Genomic DNA, 21,960 nt, shown 5'->3' on the forward strand with positions numbered 1-21,960 from the left:
AGTGCCATTGGGAACATGTAGATTTCACGCATTTTTTACCTATACATCAGCCATCCTCTTTATTGATTCAAGGTCTAAAATCGTTCGTTTCTAATTTTTATAAATCAATGCCCAGCAGCTTATAATACGAAAGTCTGCGTCATTGGTTTCCTCGTTCGCCGTGTGTTTACGTGAATGTAATATGCTCGATGATCGAGCCTCCGCGATCCACCAGCTTTAATTTCGCTCCTCGACCTGCTCCCATCTGAAACATTCGGATAAATACCTATGTAGCAATCGGCGGCAAAGCATTATTTAAGTATAGTAAAAGATAAACGACGCTTACTCTTTCGCAGTTTGACAAGCGCCTGGCTTTAATCCCTGTTTTTCCTGGGCAACCTTCAATTCCTTGCCAGAGATGATATCTTCGTAAGGTAGCTGGGTTGTCAGCAAGTCGCGAACCTTCGTAAAAACTTCCATTAGTTTCGAAAGACGTTAACGACTATCTAAAGACGTTCGCGCAAACTTTCATTATATACTCAAAAGCTCGAGAGCGCTCATACTTGTATGCCTATACATAAACTGATGAAAGAGAGCAGACTACAATGCGCGTGTTTCGCGGAAGAGCGCTGTTTTTAAAAAAGACCCTTTATTAAGAAAAATCCGAGAATAACCCTGTTAAAGGATGCAACGACGACACTCTGGAGAAAACTCGCCTGGCGAGTAGTATGATAATATTATTGAGTGACAAAGAGCGAAAAAATGCCGAGGATTCGAAAGACGGTACTTAGTTTTCGAGTGCAGCGGCGCTCGGCAAATCGGCACGATCAAAATACTTGGCGCAACTTCCCGCCGAGTAAGCGAAAAGTCGCGCTAAAAGCTAACTTATACAGCCCCGCGCGTGCATGTATATACATCCGCGAATGCGACTAATCTACTTATGCCTTGGAGAAAATAAGAGACTGACTCGGAGTGTATACGAACAAGTTCAACTTCCTTGAAGACCCTGATAAGATTTCTTCCTGCGAGTTTCTCCAGATCCTCCCTGCTCCACTTCGGCTCGCCCTCTTTATTGGCGTGAAGTCGATCGAATAGCGCCGGGTATTTGGAGACGTCCTCGAGTCCTGTCGGTGTCCTGAGAATCGCAGAGACGGAAAATAATATGAGACGGCGTAGCATGAAAGAGAAACGGAAAAATTGCTGCAGCGACGTCGTCGCGATACGCGTCGATATATAAAAAAAGAGTATTTGAACTTGTAAAGAGATTTACAGGTATTTATTGTTATGCAGGCAGAACTATCGATCGATCACCGTAAAATGGTGATTATAAACGGTGGAACGACGAAATTTTTTCCAAGACTGACGCTTCTTACGTAACTCTACTTTCTCATCGAAGCATCGTTGTGTTTTTATCGATCGATTCTATCCGCAAGATTTTTTACAAACTTACTCATCGACTCCGTTATAATCTGCACCAATGCCGACGTGGTCCACGCCAATGAGAGTCCTTATGTAATTTATGTGAGCTTAAAAAAAAAAACGAATTTGCGCTTATTTTCTCTCCTGCATTCAGTGACAGTGCTATTACGCGTTTTAATAGTAAGTAGTCAAAAATATCTACCAACGACGTCCTCCAACGTAGCGTTTCTCGATTTATCGCAGTTTACAAAATTGTTGTAGAAATTGACCATCAATATTCCATTGTTCGATTTCTGAAATTGTGGAAAAAAATGTTTGAAAATAAAATAATTTACAAATTTTCAAGAGCAAACTATGTACACTTACGACTTGATGCAAAACGTCGTCTGGCACATTTCTATAATTGTTGCAGAGTGCAAAAGCAGACGAATGCGAAAAAATAATCGGTGCTTTCGTTGCAGCGAGTACTTGACGCATAACGACGTGCGACACGTGGGACAGATCCACCAACATACCCAAACGGTTCATCTCCCAAACAACGACCTGCCAAATTAATTAACTAGCGTTAATGTAATAAACGCGCGAATGTGCGAGAAAATATAGCTTTATACTTTTATTTAATTAATTACCTTTCCGAATTCGGTCAAATTGAAAACCGGCTTGTTGTTTACCGGTGATGCGTCTGCCCTGATATCAGAATTCGCATAATTTGTGAATAATCAGGAAATAATACCTACTACAGAGTTTTCAAATAATTTTCATTTCAACGAGTAACACTCACCATGGAGTATTGCAAGTGTGAGTCAGTGTAACATAACGAACCCCGAGTTCGTAATAAAGTCTCAAAACTGCCAAGCTAGAATCCAAAGAATGTCCTCCTTCAACTCCTATCATGGATCCTATTTTTCCACTTCTCCAACTGGCTTCTATATCATCAGCTTTGGTGACAAATTCTAGCCTATTGGGATACTTCTCAACCAATCGTTTGACAACGTCGATTTGCCGGAGCGTAAGTTGCACAGCATCCTTGTATTGAGATTTGCACTCGACGTAAGCAACCCAAAACTGTGAAGGGAAAAACAAAATGAATATTGCTGTCATTGCTTGTGAACACATTCTGAAAGTATCAGCATGAATCTCGCGAAGGATCTGATTTTATACGATAGGAAATGTCAAACGTCATATAGAACATTTTATAGGACCCTTACAAAAAAAATAAGACTGGCCCTTTTCAAATAATGTATCTCCATATAAACTAATATGTATGTCTTATATATTATATATTTGTAAGTTTAAAGCTTATATGGGTACACTCTCCTGTCATATACTTCTATCGTAAAAAAGACTTTCAATTCTTTTTAAAATCCTGCTATCGCACATGAATAAAATTGGAGCTATAGATATAGATCCATACGCCATCGCGTATAAGCAGGTATACTATATAGGTACATACGTATACATATCTAGGAAAATAAATAATTTGCTAATGGAATTCACCTGGCCTCCTACTTTTCCAGCAGTCAAACGAGGCAAATCCGTCATACATGATTTACAAGCTGCTTTTCCCCAGACTTTGTCATCCGTTAGATTTTTATCAAATTGAAACTTACTCAAATCATTGTTCACATTGGCATACAAGCTGAACGGTAAATCATTGTGTCTGAAATGTAATAAAATTCAATAAATTAAATTAACGAATCAAATATGATTTCAAAATTTACTTGTTAATTGACCCGATATACATGCAACATCAATGTAACATGTAAAAGATGCTGATAAATCGTGATGATGCATGAAAATAAGAATCATATTCTTGTATATCAGAGTTCGATCAAATACGTGTAAAATCATGATTATACTTATACGATAAGTGTTTTATTGTAATGTACTGGTGATAAAATATTTATATAATATAATAGTATATGGTTCTTTTCAGGGATTCACTTTTTAAACGATGTGCTAGGCAAGATGATCAAATCTAAGTTTTTGATACGTATCGTAGTATAGAGTAAATGATAAATACCCGTCTATAAGTGGAGCTGACTTAAGTGCATCGCTGCCTTTTACAAAATCATCGACGGGAAGTCCCAGAGATAAGCCAATGCATAAAGATACAAACACAATCGACAGCATGCACGTTATATCTGTAAATAAATGACATTGTATATGAATAATATAAATAATTATACGTATGAATCTTATGATAGGAGTATGTAATAAATAATACGTGGGTGACAATTAAATATAAGTTATTTCAACTATTGAAATCGACATATTCTTTATGTGTCATAAAAGGTAAGACAGTACAATGAGTCTGCAATTTACTAGACCATGTCATCTACTTATTGTGTTTGCATGCAACTATATTGCTATTTCATTGCACTGCTATGTTCTAAATTTCTAACTATGATTAAATAGTACATTACGATACGTGTGACTTAAATGGTTCAACTGAACCATTTAATTAAGTCAAGAGTATCGTATAAAATTTTATAGCACAGACTGCTAACATATTCGTGACTAAAGTAGTCCATATTTGCACAAAAGGTCCAAAAAAGGACTACTTTAGTCACAGATAGGCATGACTTAACAGCGGATTTTAGCCACACTGTGCTATAAATACTTTTCTGTACACTATATTTGACAAAAAACTATCATAAACATATCATTTTAATAAGTTCATAAATTAGCCGAGTTAAGAAATGTATGGCAACGAAATAGAAAAAATAATGATTGGTGATAACAATAATATTTGAACATTTTGAACTTATTTGTTATTCAGTATATCATGTTTAACTTAATTGGGCGATTACTAGAACTAATATATTTTATTGACACTATCCCGTGATAATCAAAAATTGTACGAGATAATATAATATTGAGATTACATAACAAAAATTTTCGTTTTGCATCGTTCATCTTGCCGCACTGATTACAATTTTTCACAGCTTTCTACTATTTTTATAGATATTTGATGGTCGAACTATTATTCCTTTATATACTGTTTGTATTACTGAATTTTGTACGATTTATAGTTTTGTAATAAAAAAAAAACTAGTTCGAGAATTAGTACAATCTCTTGTTAGTATCAAGACGATATGCACATCAAGGAGAGCTGCGAGAAACTATCTTGAACGTTCCTTAACGATGTGATTACTGCGTGCTATGTATACGCATATTAGAGTTGTTTACATTTTGGAAACATGCTCGAGAATACACCAGCGCATATAATTTTTCCATTGATACGATACACTATTACTTTAAATTATTCATCGTTTAAAATTTTAGATAAGTAGTACAATCTTTGAGTGATCGAGACGATTTACAGTAATTTAAAACAATGGTATAATAGGAAACATCAATATCAAGTATCATCTATTTCACATAAAACAGCTTTCCCAATTTTTGAAATGAACAAGATATTTTTATTAAAAGTTTCTTATAAGTTTGTATGAATTTAATTTTTTATATCATGAGAAAACGTATTCTCAGAGTACGTGAACAATTTTTTGCTCCATAACTTACCCATAGCGCTATATGTGGATTTCTGACTTCACTTGGCTAGATCTCAGGCAGTACTGACTGCAGCCAACAAGACCCAAGATTGTAATGATGAAATGCGGTATTATCAGTTAATTAACACGTATACAATATAACGTTTCGCCCGGACTTACGAGCAAAGAGTAAATCATTCAATCGAAGTGAGATAAAAGTAAGTGCTTGCCTTTATTTTGTCTCATTATTTAAGATTGAATACAATTTATTTATTGTTCTGTAAAAGAATTAAATAAATATCGCATACATATTGTCCTTTATAGCGCAGCTAACAGCAAATACATAATATATGTGTAATTTTCTTCAATAAAAACTTGTATTATTAGTTAATTTAATACAAATGTATAGCTTTCATAAATAAATACAATAAATTAATTTGAATTTATTAGACTTCTCAAAATTTGCATAACCGATTAAAGAATGTGCAAAGGGTATGCAATAATAAAATGATAATTTTTATTTTTAATGTGATATTATAATTACCATACGAGTAAACGAGCGAATTCAGTCTTATCAGTTTAGTTCGAATCAGGCCGACAGAGGTCTCTTATGCTTGACAATTGCACGTTACAACACGTTTTGCGCGCGTTTGTCTCATGGATATTTGGCGTTGTTTTGATTGTTCAAAAAGTTCGTTTTTGACATGTATTAAAGTATAATTTTTTACAAAGTTGATTTTTGTGATATTACGCAACTCTGAGTCAAGATAATGCGCCATTATTGACGGATTTTATGGAAAGAATACTGATCGTCCGTTTAGAACCCATTAAAGTGAGTATTTGTATTTCGATTCAGATTGTTTTTGTTGACAATGTCAATGTATGAGGGACGATAAAAGACAGAGCACGCATGTATTGCATATATAAAGCTTCTATAAAATAACGTAAGTGGATTTATTACACACTTACATTGTTGTTTACAATATCATATCGGTTAATAATAAATAATCGCCTTAAAGATATGCTTTTACATTACATACAAAAATATATTTATACTTTGTTAACTTGCAAAAGAAGTGTTATCAGTTCTTTAGTTTTATTCTTTGTTTAATGGCATAATATGTATGAAATCTACATGTTCTAATTTAATAATTAGTCGATATTAGTTCTTTTGGTTCCATAACGCAATATCCATCCAGACATATCTATAAGAAGTTTTCAAAATTGAAGAACTGTACAAATGTTGATTTTAAAAATTATAGATTATAAATTAAAAATTACGTTTCCATTTCCACAAGGTGATCCTTCTGCTGGGGCTCCTTTTGAAACACAATTAGATAATCCATCAGGTTTTACACACCAAAGTGCTCCACATTCGTTTTTAGTTATCTAAAGTTAATTTGACATTAATAAGGATATATGTGTGTATATATATATATATATATATATATATATATATATATATATATATATATAAAATGCCAAAATTATATTCTAGTAAACAAACTTTTCATTCTTACACTACATTCAACCATATTTAGTGTCCTCCAGCATTGTTCATCTCTAGATATCAATTTTCCAGGCAGGATTTTTTTATAAGGATTTAGAACAACTGGTTTATTTCGCAAGCAATATGCTTCTTTTCTGAAACCATTAATTATGTTAATTGTGAAAAAGATGTTATTATAAAACCAACCATTTAATTACTTGAGAAAGTGACGCATTGCTTCTATACTACAGGAAGACCAATGAAGCCCTCTGCTATTACGTCGTATACTGCTCATTAAATATCCATCATTCCAATTACAATGCTTTGCTCCAGGTCCTCCTATATAGGATAATGAGTCTTCACCATCATGTGGAGCTCCTAATCTATTAATTATTAACATATAATAACTACAGCATAATATGACAATCATACAAAAAAATAGGGTGATCCTTACACATGGCCAATTTCATGAGCTGCAGTAGCAATCCCATTGAAGCCTCCTGAATCTTCTAAGAATGCAGTGGATAAATCTGCATTATGAACATTATGCTTGCATGCACCACCATAGTAACCAAGTCCTAGTTTGAAGTGCATAAGTATTAGATAATTAATGTAGATAATAAACATGATTCAAGTAATATCGAATTTACCTCTAGCTGATGGGTCACATCCATCTGACTTGATCATACACATATTTAAACTAAAATAATATATATTTAATTCATTCTGTATGCTTTTGTTGAGCTATTATATTCATAATACAAATTATACAATTACTTAGTGATTGCAACTGCTATGTCAAACATGTCTGAAGAGAATCTATTTTCTTTGTACAAATATCTACCTAATGCTTCTAAAGTTTTCCTATCTTCAATTAATTTATTCCCTCTTCTATATTTTTCCATGTATGGCGCAGCACCCTCTTCCTAAAATTGATGTGCATATTTATTTACTTGAAAATATTTTTACAGGATAAATATTGCACGATGACTACAGAGGCAGTTTACAACTATTTAAAAAAGCAGAATCGACCATACAGTGCAATTGATTTAGCATCTACATTGGACAAAGAAAAACACGGTAAATCTGCAATTCAAAAATCTTTGGATAAACTTGTTGACAGTGGCAAAATTTTTGTAAAAGTAAGTAAGCTATTCACGTAATTTGAAAAATAAAGTTTTAATAGCAAATTTTTAATTTTTAATTTTTGCAGGTAAATGCAAAACAAAAGGTATACTGTGTAAAACAGGCGTCGAATCAAAATTTAGAAGAATTAAAAAGAATAGAAAGAGAATTGCAAACACATTCTAATGAGCAAATTAAAAAATTACAAGAACTGGAAAATGAAGTTCGATCACATGAAGTCACTTTAAACTCTCTCAAATGTGGCATGAGTCTTGAAGAAGCTCAGAAACAACAAAAACGATTAGAAGAAGTTACTGGAAAACTTTCTACAATGTTAGATGAGCTTATGGAGTCTTCAGGTACAGAAGATTTGAGTGAAGTCAAGAAAAAAGCAGAAAGTAGTCTTAGTTTATACAATCGTGAGTACACCAAGAGAAAACGCATGTGTAATGATGTTCTTGACTGCATATTAGAAAGCTACCCAGGTACCAAAAAACAATTATTTTCAGAAATAGGGATCAATGTAGTTTAGCATTATGGTAGTAGATAAATATAAATTTGGATGTATAATAGTTTAAGAAAAAAAATCATATTTATATAGTTTATTTTTTTAGTTTTATAATGTAAAAAGTGTTTGAACATTAAAAACGAAAAGGAAAGAAAACTCTAATTGCAAATGTATATAATTAATAATCATTGAGAGAACTTATAAATCTAATACGGATTTAATAAATTGATATGAACATTATAATACTACAGAAATTTACAAATTTTACCTTGGGAATTATTAGACCTGCAATGTTCAATCTTACTTTTGGATCGCTCATTCCTCTATATCTTAAATCAACGCCGTTCCAAAAAGCAGCCATATACTTAGTAAGTGCTTTGATATTTTTTCCATGAGCTCTGAGAAAAAATAAATCAATCTAGTTAGTAGAGGTATTTTTCGTTCACTGATAATTTTTAGAATATGACTCATACTTATAAGTTTCGTAATCCACTATAACTAAAATTTGAGGATACACAGTGTCAAATATGGTTCGTTTAAAACGATTACTGTTTCGTCTAAAATCAAACAAGTTATTCCAAAGAGCTTCTCCTGTTTTTTCTTGAATAAAAAATACGCGGCCTTATTATTTCATTTATATTTCATTGACAAGTAAGGTGTTAAGACTTACTGATATTTCCTATTATATCAATAACAGGATGAATGTTTGGCTTGTACACGACATGCTGAGTTGCTTTTTCGTTATTGTAAAACAGAGAATTAGGTTGATTTTTAAATCCTGACATCGATTCTGGGAAGTGACTCGGAAAAACTTTTTGAATGCGTGATGGCAGAGATTTGATTACCATATTATCACCAATTGTTCCGTCCTAAACGTGAGAAAAATAAATATGTAATAAATCGTAAGATGCTAAATAAATTAAAAATGCCTACATTATAAGTAAGTATATAGCATATACTACTTAAGTGACACTCACCACATTAAAGTTACCATTAGGTTCGCGGTGTAATGTAACAGCAGCCTGATTCATCGGATCTTGATACGTACGAATATCATCATGCCAAGCCTATAAAGTATATAGAAAACAAATCATTCTCCTTGCAAAATAATAAAATGCTCAAACGTTAAAATTTTACATCTTGTAGAAGCGTGTATTTGATTCCCAATGGTCGAGAATCGTCTTTATGAGTCGTATAGACAGGAGTGTTTTCGCCTAACAATACGTGATCTGTAGGTTCCAAATACAAAGTAATATTTTGATTGAAAGCTCGCAATTGTATTTGCGTTGAGTATGAGCGAACTTTTCGTGCGTGATAGCCACCATTTTCTTTGTGAAAGATTGGCACAATCTCGTATTCTGGAACTAAAAATTAAAAATAATGAACTTAGTACTTCTTGGTATATTTTTGTGCAAATAGTCAGAAATGCTTTAGTGACAAATTTAATTAGTAAACCTGATTCCGGTTGAGTACTAAACACGGAGAGGATTTCATCTCTGGTCATATGTTCGTGAATCTTAAAAAAAGAAATTTTGAATTCACTATCTGTTTGAACAGATACAAGTTATACATGCACAATTTTCAGTTTTTTATTTATCTCTTACGTGAAAACCATTGATAACTGTGAAAACATTAAACAAAAACTGAATAACAATCACTTTAGCATAAAATTGAAAGATATTGAAAAGAAGCATCTTTATAAACAAACACAAAGAAAATCACAAATACAATTAAATGAAACTTCGTTTATAACCACTCGTCGCTTTCTAAAGTTACATTCAAATATAACTGACGCAAAACGAAGAATGAGTAAAGATTTGAAATATACTGTAAGATTTCCTTTTATATCAGCCCAGTTCTTACAAACAGTCAAAAAACACTTGTGCGTACTTTAAGCGCACGATAAAAGACACGTATGCGCGTTAATATTATTCAATACATGTACCAACAAAAAATTGTTAGCCAATTAGGTGATGGTCTATTTTACAGGCGAATGCATTTCAAAATAACATTCTTTGACACTGCATAGCAACTTTTATTGTTTTATATTATTTAAAAAATAAAAAACGAAACCAATAAAATTAAAATATATGTACAATCAACTGATGTCATTAAAAATAAAAGTAATGAATTGTTCAAGTAATGCTTTAGCCACTGAGAAATATTAGGGAAAAAAATAATTATAATTTGCGCAAATTTTCATTCACATTATGAGACTCAGAATGGAAATTTATTTAAAAATTTCTTGACATATTTGCATTCTCAATGCGTATAACTAAGCATCAGTCCAATTATTCGTAATCGATGTTAATTTGTGATTGAACTCTGAGAATTTTCGTTTGTGCAAATATAAAAATTGCAGCGAACTGTTCTTATAAATCCCCGGGGATCATGGAAGTTTTCAAGCTAGTGCCTCAACTTACTCTTCCTTTGGGAAATCCAGATGATTTAATTGAAGTGTGGAACGCACGATGTGAATACTCATCGTTTGCTGAACAAATAAAGCTCCAAATGAAAGCCACGGCAACACCAATCGATTCTCTGCATACACAAAAACTGATCATAATCTCACCTTTAACCTTCTGTTCCCGTATATAATTGTAATTGATGGGACACACGACTGTCGCACGTAGGCATTAGACAAATGTTTGAATACAATAGTAAAAAATTATGCACATGGACTGCCACTTGTCTGCAGAATCTTTAGTCCCTGGGACATGTTCAATTGTTCGAATTTTAATAATACCGAATCTCGTAACGGTATTATATAAATCAATGAAAACTATATAAACGCCGACGCGTGTCTATAGGTGCGATGAACCGCAATAAACAAATCCATCATTCTGGTAATCTATACGATCTAATATCTTTTATTCAACTAAAATTCGCACTCGATAATTTACGAAACTATAGATAAAATTTTATACAATATAGATTTCTACGTCAAGAAAAATGCATTGTGGCACTTTCCTACGGATACACCCAAGACTGATGATGAATTCAAATCGCGATTCAAAAGACCTAACGTGAAGAAGAAAAAGAAAATAAGGAAGTTGCCGAAAAGACTTGAAAATCCAGTGGAAATGTGGAAATATTTCATTTCGCACACGAGTCTTCACGGCCTAAAATACAGTCAAGACGAAAATTTGTACCGAATCGAACGAGTCATTTGGGTCTTGTTATTCATCGCAGGGGCGTATTCAACTGTGAGAGTAATCTTCGAACTGTACGGAAATTTTCAGGTGAGTGACTATATAACGTGTCGGATCATCGCTTTGCGCTTTGACTAATCGATTAAAATCCTCTACCGTCTCACGTTCAGGCTAAACAAACGAATATTTTTATCGATGACTTGAATCACGATATTTTTCACATTTCCTTTCCGAGCGTTACAATATGCCCTAGTTCTCGCGTGGATTGGGAGGAGGCTACCAAAATAGCGAGTACATTGATACCTGCGACGAATAAAAAAGCTACCAATACTTTCTTCGAAATTTTGGCGAATATGTCTAATGTCAAGATTGCCAATTTAGACAGATTGAACGTCTCAATTAATGATGATGAACTTGAATACCTCACGAGTAAATATTTGTCAATATAAATAACTATGGCGTTTTTGTACTTAATAATCTATAGAACATAATAATTTCAACAGGGATCAATATATCCGACGTATTGTTTAAAGTTTTGCCGAAATGTGACAAGATAATATTCAACTGTTCTTGGAGTTACGTAACGGTGAACTGCTGTGAAATATTTGAGGTGCAACGAACCGGCTATGGTTTTTGTTACACTTTCAACTCTTTGACCTCAGTAGGAAAGCTCCCCGAGGAACCTAGAAACGCTCATGCATATGGCGTCCGTAGTGGTTTGAGATTTGTAACACAGAATAATTTTCAATACCCGCCGCGTCATTCAAATAATGGTTCAGAATCCGAGTTTTTAACCAAAGCTTATAACACACCAGTGAAGATTGTAATAATGCCAGTTACAAGACGTATGCATTAATTTTTTTTCAGACAAAATTAACTCGGTGTTTATGATATCACATCCGAAAGCAATGTTCCCGACAAAAGGTCGATACGTAGCTTCTGGCAGGCGATATAACGTAGATCTGAAATTCACGACTGCCATTTCTTCAAATGAAGTGTTGGAGTTAGAAAATGATGAGAATCCACCTTGCAAGCACGAAAATGGATCATACCAGTTCGTGAATTGCTTGTCCACGTGTAAACGAAATTATATTCAAAAGCTGTGCGGTTGTACCCCAAGTTTCTTTTTTCCTATGGCTGGTAGGTATAATTTATCACGTCATAATGCGAATCGTCATAACATTATACGCGAACATATGACTTATGTTTGCAGATAATTCGTCCCGAGAGTGTAACATTCAAGATTTGCAATGTCTGGCAAAAGAGAGGAGTGAGTTTTCCTGAAAAAACATAATTTCTTGATAAGTAGTATGCACTCATATATTGACATAGTAATTGACTAATTCACAAAATATACAGAGGAAATTAACGAGGTTCACTTTTCACTGGCCGGCGAACAGCCGCACGTAATTAAGACGATGTGCAACTGCCCACCGGAATGCGAATATTGCAACTATGATGATTATGTGATAGGAACTCCTTATTACAAGCCAGACGCAATTATGTTGGACGTTCATTACGATGGCCCGACAGGTGTTCGATACAAAAGAGTCATTCGGGTTTCGCGTTTAGATATGATGGGTATATGTTATAATAACTTTGAATTAAAGCACTGTATGTACATTAACTATTTTAGTATAATTACCGTTATTGTTCGTCATATATTATACAGTGCAGTTGGGTGGAATTTTCGGATTGTTCTTGGGCGGCTCGCTGCTGACCATCTTGGAATTCCTGTACTGCTTCGTCGTCGGGCTGACACTTTACGTCTATCAGAGGCTCGTCTGCAACAAGAGGAAAAAGGATTCGCTGAAAATTCAAAATATTATTAACGTGACGTCGTACAGTAACGAAAAAAGAATTTATCCGCTTCTCGATTTTCCGCCACGAGTTTTGAACAGAAAGAAACCCAAATTTTAATTGGATAATTCAGTAACATTATTTATTGTATCATATCATATTATTGCTGTATTTTTGAACTATTTGTTATACTGCATTTGCGCAGCTTTCTTAGATGCAGAGTAAATATTTCTATGACATAGATATTAGTAATAAACAGCACGTGTACCGAAATAAGTAGTTTCAATAAATAGAGCGCGTTATATATACTTATTTTGCCAAAAAATTTGAATTTTTTTATCAACCGGAAGTTCTGTGCGACCGTCAAAACCTAACCAAAATTAGATTGATTTATCCGGTCGGCTGTTGCGCATGCGCAACTGCGGGATACACTTTTCTGCTGGTGGCTCGTCTTGGCTTTCCTGCAGCTATCGTAAAATACGGTTATCACCGAAAACCTAGTAAGTCAATTATTAACGAGTTTATGCAAAAGTTAATATTTTTGTTACGATCTCATCTATCCACCGTTCGAAACCACGTACAGTGATCACAGTAGTCTTGTATCGAGTTGTCTTTTATCATCATTATTAGGGTTATCCAATATACATACATACTATAGCTTGTGATGTAACATTCTTGCCATATTATAAATGTGCTAAATTAAAATTTGCAGAAAAATGGCCGCTATTGCCCGTACTCTGCGCCCCTTCCTCAGATGCACTCGCACTCAAAAGAGGTTCTATGCCGATGCTCCAGCCGGAGATCAAATGAAATTCACATTTGCTGGTGCTAACCAGGTACACTTTTTGATATAATAAAACATCATCACAGACTTTCTCTAATTCATCATTGACAAATGTACCTATTTTCTTTGGTACAGGTATTTTACGATCAAGCTGTTGTCAAACAAGTTGATGTGCCATCATTTTCTGGCTCCTTCGGTATTCTACCAAAGCACGTACCCACCCTGGCCGTCTTAAAGCCTGGAGTAGTGACAGTGTACGAACAGGGAGGTGATTCCAAAAGGATTTTTGTATCTTCTGGTACTGTTACGATCAATGAAGACTCCAGTGTACAGGTGAAAATATTACTTGACTTCTGAACTAATTATTCTTATTGTTGAAAAGTTTGAAACCAGTATCTCTTTTTATATTTACTAAGATCCTGAGGTATCTTACATTATGAAAGCTTTTTAAGTTCCATTTGTAATATCTACTGATCAAAGTCAAACAATCACGTGCACATTTTTCCAATAGTTGAAAAATACATTCATTACTTTTAACCTTCAAGCTAGCTCTCAGTTTCCTGGGCTTTAAATAATCAAGTAAGCATATACAGTAAATAATATTTCATAAAAATTGAATACCATTTCAGGTCCTTGCTGAAGAAGCTCACCCAGTAGATTCCTTAGATAGTTCTGCAGCCAGGGATATTCTTAGCAAGGCACAGCAACAGTCATCATCTGCATCATCCGACAAAGACAAGGCAGAGGCTGCCATTGCAGTAGAAGTTGCTGAAGCTTTAGTGCAAGCTACTGCTTAAATTAATTTAAAAAAAATAAAAATTAAATCATAAACTGTAAAAATGAAAAAAAAATGATTGTATTTCATATTTAGCAATACCAATGTATGATAGAAAAGTCACCCATATTGCGACAACATAAATTTGTCTCATAATAAAAACGTTAATCCAAAAGAACCGGGAAAGCTTTTATTTAGGAATTCACGTAAAAAGAGACTCGCATTTTTTTTCTATTAAATATATTAAAGCAATATTTTTTACACATTTGAGAACATATTTCATTTGTTATTCAAAAACACTTCAAACTTGTATATATACTTTTTATTTATTCAGAGTTTTTTCGTTTTAAAACAGCGATGGAAATCACTCTGATTATTATTGCAAAATTATTAGATTGTGTAAGTATCTATCTACGCTTTGTACACATTTTTAATTAAATTACAATGAAATATTACAACCCTAACAAGAATTTTATAAGGCACTAAAATGCATGTGTAACAAGTGAAAAAAAAAATCATTTTAAAATTAAATTCTCTTATAAATCTTTGGCACTTCATCGCCAAATATAAGTATAATCATATTTTTTGCAGTCGAAAATTTAAAACTAAGTTTTTTCAGCAAACATTTTGCACTTTAGTTTTAAATTCATAACAAAACAATAATATAATATAAAAACACAAGCGATAAGTTTTTTGTCGATGACAAATCTTTTTATAATTAGTTAAACTGCTTACAAGATAAAATTGCACATAGAAAAATTCTGAATTAGTAATAATTTTTTTAAAATTATTACTTAAATATATACCCAAAAATGTTATCATAAAAATTATAAAAAATATTTTTTATCAAGAATATTGCTTTGTAAGTTGTATGCAAATATAAAAAGTGTGTTGATTTGATAGATAAAAAATTGGTAATAAAATAAAATGTATCATAGATACTCTCGTGCACATCTATCTGATCAATAGTATAACATCTTTGTTTTGGACTAGTTTTTTGTTCTTCATTGATTTCCCGCTAATTGACTTTTCAACGAAGCCATTGGTAACGATATACCTTGATTACTCATAGAATTACTTTTGCAGCACCCTGCACTGCTTGTACTTTTACAACAGGTATTAAATACTTCTTGGAGTTCTTGCAATGTTTTTATACATACAACGACGCAACATGACCCACAGCTATTCTGATTATTGCAACAACATTTATTTTGTAATGTTGAAACTATATCTGATATATTTATTTGCCTTATTTCATTACATCTCGATTGTTCTTTCTCTTGTTTCTCTTGTCCTGAATGGGAACAATTTTGGCAATTATTTCCGTCGCTATCACACTTGCAGCTTGAACACTTACATATTCCAGCATCAGCTGTGATTTCTCTTAATATGTTTCTAGAAGCTTCTGCTTTTTTTTCATCGGCCTTTGAACAACTTTCATTTGGATATTCCGCAAAATTCGTGACAACTTCAACATTTACATTGGTTCCATTTTCAGCATCTATTAAATTTACTGTTTCTAGAACGGGCGCTTTTTGTGGTTGATCTAACGGATAAGGTTCAGGACCAAGCAGATTAACAAGAGAATGAACAGCGGTTGGAAGAGCATTTGATTCTGACCATGCAGATTCCATTCTTACAATTGGCACAGCAGTAGATGCTATTATTTTATCTGAAAGTTCACTTGTTAAGGAATTTATATCAATCCATGGAGATTGTCGCTCTTCTTCTGAAGCCAAGGCTAATTCAAGGGCACGTGACTCATTGTTGTTGCTGATGGAATTTGTTATTCCGCTTGTTATGTCTTCGATTGGCGTCTCATTTACAAAGTCTGTACTATTTTCGAAAGATAATGGATTGATTTCGTTTCTTATCAAGTGATTATCATTTGATATATTTAAAACGTTTGGCAACTGACTAGATAAAGGTTCATATAAAACAGTGCTACTCTCACAATTGTTTAAAGTTCTATTCATTAAGTCCATCATTGGTTTATCTAAATAGTTATCTACTCCAGTGACTGGAATAGACTGACTTACTAAATTATCTGTAAGATTACTTTGTGTTAAGTTAGAAGAATCTCTATTTATGTTAGTATTCAAAACAATTGGCCCTTGTAAAATGGAGTTGTTATTGCTATTTTCATTCACCGCATTAACTTTAGTATCAGTATTTTGAATATCATCAAACAATTTCAACTGGTCATACTCAATACTATTGAAATGATTGACTATGATAGATCCATCATTGTTCTCATTAATTTCTATATTATTACTCAAGTTCTCGTATATATTAGCAGAACTATTAGGCTGCAATAAATTTATTGCTGAATTATTGTTACCATTCAAAATCAAACTGTCAGTTGTATGAACTTCTAATGCTTGTTTGTATGGTTCCATAGAAGAATAAAGCACAATTGCAACAGGAACTTCATTTGTGGGTTGTGCAATATTATCCGTTCTATTGATCTCAGAAGTAATATCTATACTCCGCTTATTCACATCTTCAACATGATTTGCTGATTCTTCAGTATTGCCCTGAAAAATAACAATAGCATCAATTATGGAGTTCAGAAAAATAAATGCTTGCATTTAAAATATATATGCATTAAATAAATACCTGTTCATCTGAAAGTGATATTTTCTTATGGGTTTTTAGATGACTTTTTAAACTATGTGGTGTAGTGAACGATCTTTTACAATGATTGTATGTGCAAATATAAGGACGTTCACCAGTATGTGTACGCCTGTGTGTTTTCAAGTGATGAGAGGCTGTAAAAGCTTTTCCACAGCCTTTTTCTCGGCACCTTAAAACAAATGTGAAAATAGTTGGTATAACAAACAAATCAGTTGTAGAGAACACTATTTTAATATACATCAATGTTCTTATGTAACTTTTTTTCACACATTAAGTAAAATCTCAAGTATATCAGCATCATTCAGTTTCTGTTTAATTTGTGTAAATTGATGATGATTTACTTTCAAATATAACTTATTTTGATAAAAGGTTTATATGAAACATACTTGTAAGGTCGTTCTTGAGTATGAGTACGAATATGTTTCTTGAGATCACTAAGTGTAGTAAAGTACTTTACACATCCCGTCTCTTCACAGTTAAATGTGTTGCCACTGTGAAGTCTTTGATGAGCTCTTAGTCTGTATAGGGTGTTAAATGCCTTCTCACACCCATTATGATTGCATTCAAATGGCTTAACTTTTGTGTGTACTCTAATGTGGATTTTCAGACTGTATGAAGTTAAAAATGCTTTGCCACAACTTGGTTCCGAGCATTTAAACCGGTATTCGCCTGAAAGTTGTGATAATGTTGTTTTTGCATACAAAACATGTTAGTCTCTTTTAAATAAATTTTAAAACATGTTTAAAATTAATTTTACTCGATAAATCATTCATAATTCATCATTGAATCATGATGGATATGAATACAACTATGATTCATGCAGAGTTGTAACATAACAGCAGCTAATACAAACATCAAACAAAGTAATTAGTATCTTACCATTGTTCTCAATCCTTAGGGTGCATTAATGAAGTTAACTCTTTTAAAAATTTGATAGGAATCACAGATTAATTGTCAATCAAATATTTCAGATGGTTATATTATATTAGTTTAAAGGGTGTTGGTGTAATACAAAAAGGAGTTGAAGTATAGTAAGCCAAAATAACTTTAACTAACCTTTGTGAGTTTTCATATGAGTTCTTAAATTTCCAACAGTACTGTAAGTACGTGAGCAGCCATCATATTCACAAGTATATCTGCTGATACGCTTTTGATTAGTGTCTGGATCTGTACTTTCTATTGTTATGACAGCATGTGATGGATCATCAGGCATAGAATCATTGTTGCCTGGATGTATTCTCATGTATATTTCATCCGAACTGATGGTGTGGTGAATATACCTAAAATGATAAATTATTGTATTACCAATTTGTCAGAATATTTTTTAAAGTGCAATGCTTTTAGCGAAAAATTACTGAGCATCCGCCAACAAACATATTCTCAATGAAAATGCAGTTATAAGCACTTGAGCTTGTGAAGTTGATACATTATTAAAACAATAAACAAAGCCTAGGGCAAGTGGTAAACAACAAATAAATAGCATCTCAGCTTTAAAGATCAGATTGCCCCTTTGAAATTTCAAAACATCAACCCTGAACTTGATAGGTCCAATTTCAAAACTCTTAATGCCCTTATAAGGAAAGGCTAAAAAAACGTGGAGATGTATATCCGTGAGACATCAAAATATATACGATAACGCTTTAAAAATAAAAGCCCGAAGCTCGCCTGGCTCGCGCGCACGGTAGCCCCGGTCCAGCCGTGAGCTCGAAGAGCTGCTGCTCTCGGGAGGCCGTCCAAAAAAATTGGCCAAATAATCTAGCCAGCGTTATGCCTGCGGATATAGATCGAGTAAAAAAGCTACACAAGGGATCATGATCGTGTGTTGTATACCCAGTGTTGTCATCGTGCAGACTCTCATTGTAGGGGGGATCATCGTCCGAGTACTTCTCGTAGTCGAAGTCGACGGACTGGCCGTAAATCTTGACAAAGCTGGGCAGATCGAGGCTGTCATCGAGGCAGTCCTGCAGGTCGTGGGTGACGAGTATGCTGTTGAAGCTGTCCTCGATCTCGTCGGCATTACCGTGTTCCTCGTATTTCTCGGCTCCCCACGTCGCCATACTCTTTTTGCTGGGGCCCTCCTGCGCTGCCGCCGTCTGCTCGTCGCTCTCTCTCTCTCTCTCTCTCTCTCTCTCTCTCTCTCTACAGTCTACAGTCTACTCGCTGCTCTGGAAAATTTCGCTCTGCCACTACCTCAGCGGTAAAAACTCGAGAGTCGAACGTCGAGCGGCTGACGGTTGCCCGCCGTGGAAGTTTTCGCTCGCTCATGTTGGCAGCACTTTCGAAAAGACCGTTGCAATACCGAGAATCCGAGACGAGAGCGGCGACGAAGGTTCGCGAACTGCGGTTCGGTCAGATCAGTAAAGTTCGCCGGTGCGGCTACTCAGTTGCCTTTGAATTGATAACTTCACTTGGGATATTGTATAAAAGTATAAAAAGTTTTGTTTTAAAGAGTGCTTTCTTTCAGGTATATTATGCCTCATCGTAGAAAATCGCTGTGGTGAGTGAAATTTGAGAAATCCGCCCGTGCGGCTAATGGCTATACTCAGTTGCCTTTGAATTGTTAACTTGGGATATTTGCATAAAAAGTTATATGTTTTAAAGAGTGCTTTTTTTCAGGTATACTATCTCATCGAAGAACATCGCTGCGGTGAGTAAAATTTGAGTAATTAGATGCGATGACGCCATGAAAGTACATGTCGATGAATTTTCATGATTTTTGTCGCGTATCAAAATTAATAGTTAGGCATTGTCTCTTTCTCATATTTAGTCCCGCTTTTTATGATATTCCCCTTTCGCTCGTAATAATGATATAGAAAATGGTTTCGACTTCGTCTTTTACCCGGCTCGTGACGAAATCCCGTCATTACACGATATCACAAAGATGGCGGATTTCACTAGGGGCTCGAAAATTACGTTTATACGTGGTGCACAGTTATTGAGCGAACGTAACCTACGTTATTTTTCCTGTACGCACACTAAGGCTTATTTGCAATTAAAAGAAAGGCGTTTATTTTATAAGTATTGCATTGCCTTTTACGCAAACGGACGCCTAAGGGACATCGTTAGTCAGGCGATTAACGTTTAGCATATTACATACTGATCGAGTCGATTAGGTACACGAAAAAATTGTTCACTTCAGTGGAATAGCGCCTTTCGATCATTTGACGTTATTGTATACCGACTTCTCACATCGTGGCTGATAAACACACGGCATACGTTAACGGTGCAGCTTTAGTTGCAAGCAAGTTTCGACCTGGAAAAAGTGAACTGAACGTACAATATTTAGAAAACTATTCGTACAATTATGTCTTCGAAGAAGGATCAGAAGGATACTGATATACCCGTAAGTATTGGCAGTAATTAAAATTTATATTACTCGATGGCTTTTGATTTGAAGATGGCCAATAGTCGCAAATTAAAAGAATATGTCGAAACTTTATAAATATGTTTGTCGAAGTATTAGAAACATTCTCGTCTATTTTTCGATATCTTTTAGCAAACCTCTTTTCAATATTGATATTATTTGGGTTTAAAGTTTAAAAATTGTACACAGCTTTTATGGGATGCAATCAAAAGCAGTCAATTAAAACAGAATCGCGATATTGGAAGTAAAAAAAGAAACTAAAATGTATTGCTCAAATTTTAAGAATCTGTGAAATTCAAACTTGTGCTACCGAATTAGTTTTTGAAAAATTAAGAGTAACGCCTGATTACAACATTGAACCAAAACTTTAAAATCGTTCTATTGATTTTTTTAATTTCCAGAAAAGCTGTCCTTCATTATAGCGTTTCTGAACTACAACTAACTAGAATTATACAAAATTGTTTTCTTGCAGATAATCAAAGTCAATAAATGGGATGGATCAGCAGTAAAAAATGCCCTAGATGATGCCGTGAAGAACATTCTGATTAATAAAAAGTATAAGTACATAGAAAACTTTGCCTTATTAGATGGAAGATTAGCCTTATGTGGTATTGCAGTAATTGTTGCTGTGATAGCCCTTGCTTGGGATTACTTACATCCTTTTCCTGCATCTAAGCCTGTACTGATAGTTTGTGTCTCAATTTACTTCTTTTTAATGGCTGTTTTAACTTTGTATACCACATACAAAGAAAAGGGAATTTTCGTCGTCGCTGTTCAAAGGTAAGAAATTTTCAAAATCAATGCTGTAAATGTTTAGAATACCAATATATATTTGGAAGATATTTTTTCTTGTTCATGATGAATTTTTTTAACCTTGGTTAGATATGAAAAAAATTTAATATTTTCCAAATTTTTTTATTTTACCATATTTTTCGCATACAATAAAGTTAATATGAATATATTCAATGCTTAACCAATGATAACGTTCTAGGGATCCTGCTGGATTTGATCCGGATCTGATTTGGGAGGCTAGTTCTTATTTGAAGAAGTATGATGACAAATACACTTTAGTTTTATCAGTGAAAAATGAGACCACTGGTGTTATAAATGAAAAATCAGTTACAAAGTCGGTAGCCAACTTTATTGATGTTAATGGTATTGTTAATCCAGACTTAGTTGAAGCAACTGTATCTAGATTACACGATAGCATGTCTAGCCAACGAAAAGATAACTAATAAATTTCTTATTTTTTCATACAAAAATATTTTAATATGTGCTTAAGTTTTTACATTTTCGTCAAATTATATGAAAATCCATATTTTTTTAAATAAAAAACAAAATCAAAACTCAGTATTAAAAGGATAATATTATGTGAGAGTATTCGTTTCATATACCCTAAATACTTTTTGCGTAAGAATAAAAAAAAATTCAGTA

The 21,960-nt window shown here is 33.8% G+C and overlaps 7 protein-coding genes across 19 annotated transcripts; 4 read left to right on the forward strand and 3 right to left on the reverse strand.

The window, feature by feature from the left end:
* Nucleotides 1-31: 31 nt before the first annotated feature.
* Nucleotides 32-5,012, reverse strand: LOC100113490 (dipeptidase 1). 5 transcript variants are annotated; one of them, XR_004344891.1, is made up of 11 exons: nucleotides 4,924-5,009; nucleotides 3,422-3,542; nucleotides 2,896-3,058; nucleotides 2,180-2,463; nucleotides 2,028-2,085; nucleotides 1,765-1,941; nucleotides 1,601-1,691; nucleotides 1,430-1,505; nucleotides 947-1,114; nucleotides 326-441; nucleotides 32-244 (listed from the first exon to the last, which is right to left on the reverse strand). XR_004344891.1 is itself a non-coding variant. In XM_001599018.6 (11 exons), exons 1-11 carry the CDS (start codon nucleotides 4,925-4,927, stop codon nucleotides 217-219), a joined length of 1,269 nt encoding a protein of 422 aa, XP_001599068.1. In that variant the 5' UTR covers nucleotides 4,928-5,012; the 3' UTR covers nucleotides 32-216. The 5 variants fall into 5 exon arrangements, 3 of the variants coding, with proteins under 3 accessions (XP_001599068.1, XP_031784812.1, XP_031784813.1); XR_004227474.2 differs by lacking the exon at nucleotides 4,924-5,009 and adding an exon at nucleotides 4,287-4,551; XM_001599018.6 differs by having other exon boundaries at nucleotides 964-1,114; nucleotides 4,924-5,012.
* Nucleotides 3,502-8,268, forward strand: Hop2 (homologous-pairing protein 2 homolog). Of its 4 annotated transcripts, none has more exons than XM_031928402.2 (3): nucleotides 3,502-3,693; nucleotides 7,353-7,523; nucleotides 7,595-8,268. In XM_031928402.2, the coding sequence occupies exons 2-3, from the start codon at nucleotides 7,368-7,370 to the stop codon at nucleotides 8,036-8,038; spliced, it is 600 nt and encodes a 199-aa protein (XP_031784262.1). In that variant the 5' UTR covers nucleotides 3,502-3,693; nucleotides 7,353-7,367; the 3' UTR covers nucleotides 8,039-8,268.
* LOC103316498 (venom metalloproteinase 2-like) lies at nucleotides 5,557-12,950 on the reverse strand. 4 transcript variants are annotated; one of them, XM_031928944.2, is made up of 15 exons: nucleotides 12,812-12,950; nucleotides 10,438-10,555; nucleotides 9,470-9,530; nucleotides 9,152-9,378; nucleotides 8,992-9,081; nucleotides 8,685-8,883; nucleotides 8,488-8,614; nucleotides 8,283-8,412; nucleotides 7,159-7,307; nucleotides 7,032-7,081; nucleotides 6,836-6,959; nucleotides 6,600-6,764; nucleotides 6,413-6,536; nucleotides 6,174-6,281; nucleotides 5,557-6,097 (listed from the first exon to the last, which is right to left on the reverse strand). In XM_031928944.2, exons 3-15 carry the CDS (start codon nucleotides 9,516-9,518, stop codon nucleotides 6,038-6,040), a joined length of 1,602 nt encoding a protein of 533 aa, XP_031784804.1. In that variant the 5' UTR covers nucleotides 9,519-9,530; nucleotides 10,438-10,555; nucleotides 12,812-12,950; the 3' UTR covers nucleotides 5,557-6,037. The 4 variants fall into 4 exon arrangements, 3 of the variants coding, with proteins under 3 accessions (XP_031784804.1, XP_031784802.1, XP_031784803.1); XM_031928942.2 differs by lacking the exon at nucleotides 12,812-12,950 and having other exon boundaries at nucleotides 10,438-10,599; XR_004344890.1 differs by lacking the exon at nucleotides 12,812-12,950 and having other exon boundaries at nucleotides 5,589-6,097; nucleotides 6,600-6,759; nucleotides 10,438-10,599.
* Nucleotides 10,752-13,466, forward strand: LOC103316517 (pickpocket protein 19-like). The gene is made up of 8 exons (XM_016988088.2): nucleotides 10,752-10,860; nucleotides 10,949-11,256; nucleotides 11,337-11,595; nucleotides 11,670-11,939; nucleotides 12,034-12,306; nucleotides 12,380-12,436; nucleotides 12,526-12,747; nucleotides 12,839-13,466. The coding sequence occupies exons 1-8, from the start codon at nucleotides 10,830-10,832 to the stop codon at nucleotides 13,084-13,086; spliced, it is 1,668 nt and encodes a 555-aa protein (XP_016843577.1). The 5' UTR covers nucleotides 10,752-10,829; the 3' UTR covers nucleotides 13,087-13,466.
* Atp5d (ATP synthase, H+ transporting, mitochondrial F1 complex, delta subunit) lies at nucleotides 13,378-15,496 on the forward strand. Of its 2 annotated transcripts, none has more exon segments than NM_001172348.1 (4): nucleotides 13,378-13,466; nucleotides 13,679-13,802; nucleotides 13,886-14,083; nucleotides 14,380-15,496. In NM_001172348.1, coding segments are annotated over 3 exon segments (486 nt in total). In that variant the 5' UTR covers nucleotides 13,378-13,466; nucleotides 13,679-13,682; the 3' UTR covers nucleotides 14,548-15,496.
* On the reverse strand, nucleotides 14,832-19,302 carry LOC100113921. Of its 2 annotated transcripts, XM_032599369.1 has the most exons (6): nucleotides 18,993-19,242; nucleotides 18,518-18,933; nucleotides 18,219-18,442; nucleotides 17,549-17,831; nucleotides 17,145-17,331; nucleotides 14,832-17,062 (listed from the first exon to the last, which is right to left on the reverse strand). In XM_032599369.1, exons 2-6 carry the CDS (start codon nucleotides 18,643-18,645, stop codon nucleotides 15,530-15,532), a joined length of 2,355 nt encoding a protein of 784 aa, XP_032455260.1. In that variant the 5' UTR covers nucleotides 18,646-18,933; nucleotides 18,993-19,242; the 3' UTR covers nucleotides 14,832-15,529. The 2 variants fall into 2 exon arrangements, with proteins under 2 accessions (XP_032455260.1, XP_008208581.2); XM_008210359.4 differs by lacking the exon at nucleotides 18,518-18,933 and having other exon boundaries at nucleotides 18,993-19,302.
* Nucleotides 19,303-20,060: 758 nt separating this feature from the next.
* Nucleotides 20,061-21,790, forward strand: LOC107981698 (probable signal peptidase complex subunit 2). The gene is made up of 3 exons (XM_031928960.1): nucleotides 20,061-20,505; nucleotides 20,999-21,306; nucleotides 21,518-21,790. The coding sequence occupies exons 1-3, from the start codon at nucleotides 20,467-20,469 to the stop codon at nucleotides 21,759-21,761; spliced, it is 591 nt and encodes a 196-aa protein (XP_031784820.1). The 5' UTR covers nucleotides 20,061-20,466; the 3' UTR covers nucleotides 21,762-21,790.
* Nucleotides 21,791-21,960: the final 170 nt, after the last annotated feature.

Source organism: Nasonia vitripennis, chromosome 4 (assembly GCF_009193385.2).
Source record: "Nasonia vitripennis strain AsymCx chromosome 4, Nvit_psr_1.1, whole genome shotgun sequence".
Classification (NCBI taxonomy): Eukaryota; Metazoa; Arthropoda; class Insecta; order Hymenoptera; family Pteromalidae; genus Nasonia; species Nasonia vitripennis.

Excerpts from the sequence above, each read along its gene's own strand:
- LOC100113490 (XM_031928952.2), bottom strand. The coding sequence starts at position 4,317 with ATGAACGATGCAAAACGAAAATTTTTGTTAT. Across the intron at positions 3,059-3,421 it reads TCAGCTCCACTTATAGACGG|ACACAATGATTTACCGTTCA; the intron begins GTATTTATCATT and ends ATTACATTTCAG. Across the intron at positions 1,942-2,027 it reads ATTTGACCGAATTCGGAAAG|GTCGTTGTTTGGGAGATGAA; the intron begins GTAATTAATTAA and ends TTAATTTGGCAG.
- Hop2 (XM_031928402.2), top strand. The coding sequence starts at position 7,368 with ATGACTACAGAGGCAGTTTACAACTATTTAAAAAAGCAGAATCGACCA. Across the intron at positions 7,524-7,594 it reads GTGGCAAAATTTTTGTAAAA|GTAAATGCAAAACAAAAGGT; the intron begins GTAAGTAAGCTA and ends TAATTTTTGCAG.
- LOC103316498 (XM_031928942.2), bottom strand. The coding sequence starts at position 10,578 with ATGATCAGTTTTTGTGTATGCAGAGAATCGATTGGTGTTGCCGTGGCT. Across the intron at positions 9,379-9,469 it reads TAGTACTCAACCGGAATCAG|TTCCAGAATACGAGATTGTG; the intron begins GTTTACTAATTA and ends TTTAATTTTTAG. Across the intron at positions 7,082-7,158 it reads ATAGCAGTTGCAATCACTAA|TTTAAATATGTGTATGATCA; the intron begins GTAATTGTATAA and ends ATATTATTTTAG.
- LOC103316517 (XM_016988088.2), top strand. The coding sequence starts at position 10,830 with ATGAACCGCAATAAACAAATCCATCATTCTG. Across the intron at positions 11,257-11,336 it reads AACTGTACGGAAATTTTCAG|GCTAAACAAACGAATATTTT; the intron begins GTGAGTGACTAT and ends TCTCACGTTCAG. Across the intron at positions 11,596-11,669 it reads TGAACTTGAATACCTCACGA|GGATCAATATATCCGACGTA; the intron begins GTAAATATTTGT and ends TAATTTCAACAG.
- LOC100113921 (XM_008210359.4), bottom strand. The coding sequence starts at position 19,219 with ATGGCGACGTGGGGAGCCGAGAAATACGAGGAACACGGTAATGCCGAC. Across the intron at positions 18,443-18,992 it reads CTGCACGATGACAACACTGG|GTATATTCACCACACCATCA; the intron begins GTATACAACACA and ends TTATCATTTTAG. Across the intron at positions 17,063-17,144 it reads TATCACTTTCAGATGAACAG|GGCAATACTGAAGAATCAGC; the intron begins GTATTTATTTAA and ends GTTATTTTTCAG.
- LOC107981698 (XM_031928960.1), top strand. The coding sequence starts at position 20,467 with ATGTCTTCGAAGAAGGATCAGAAGGATACTGATATACCC. Across the intron at positions 20,506-20,998 it reads AGAAGGATACTGATATACCC|ATAATCAAAGTCAATAAATG; the intron begins GTAAGTATTGGC and ends GTTTTCTTGCAG. Across the intron at positions 21,307-21,517 it reads TTCGTCGTCGCTGTTCAAAG|GGATCCTGCTGGATTTGATC; the intron begins GTAAGAAATTTT and ends ATAACGTTCTAG.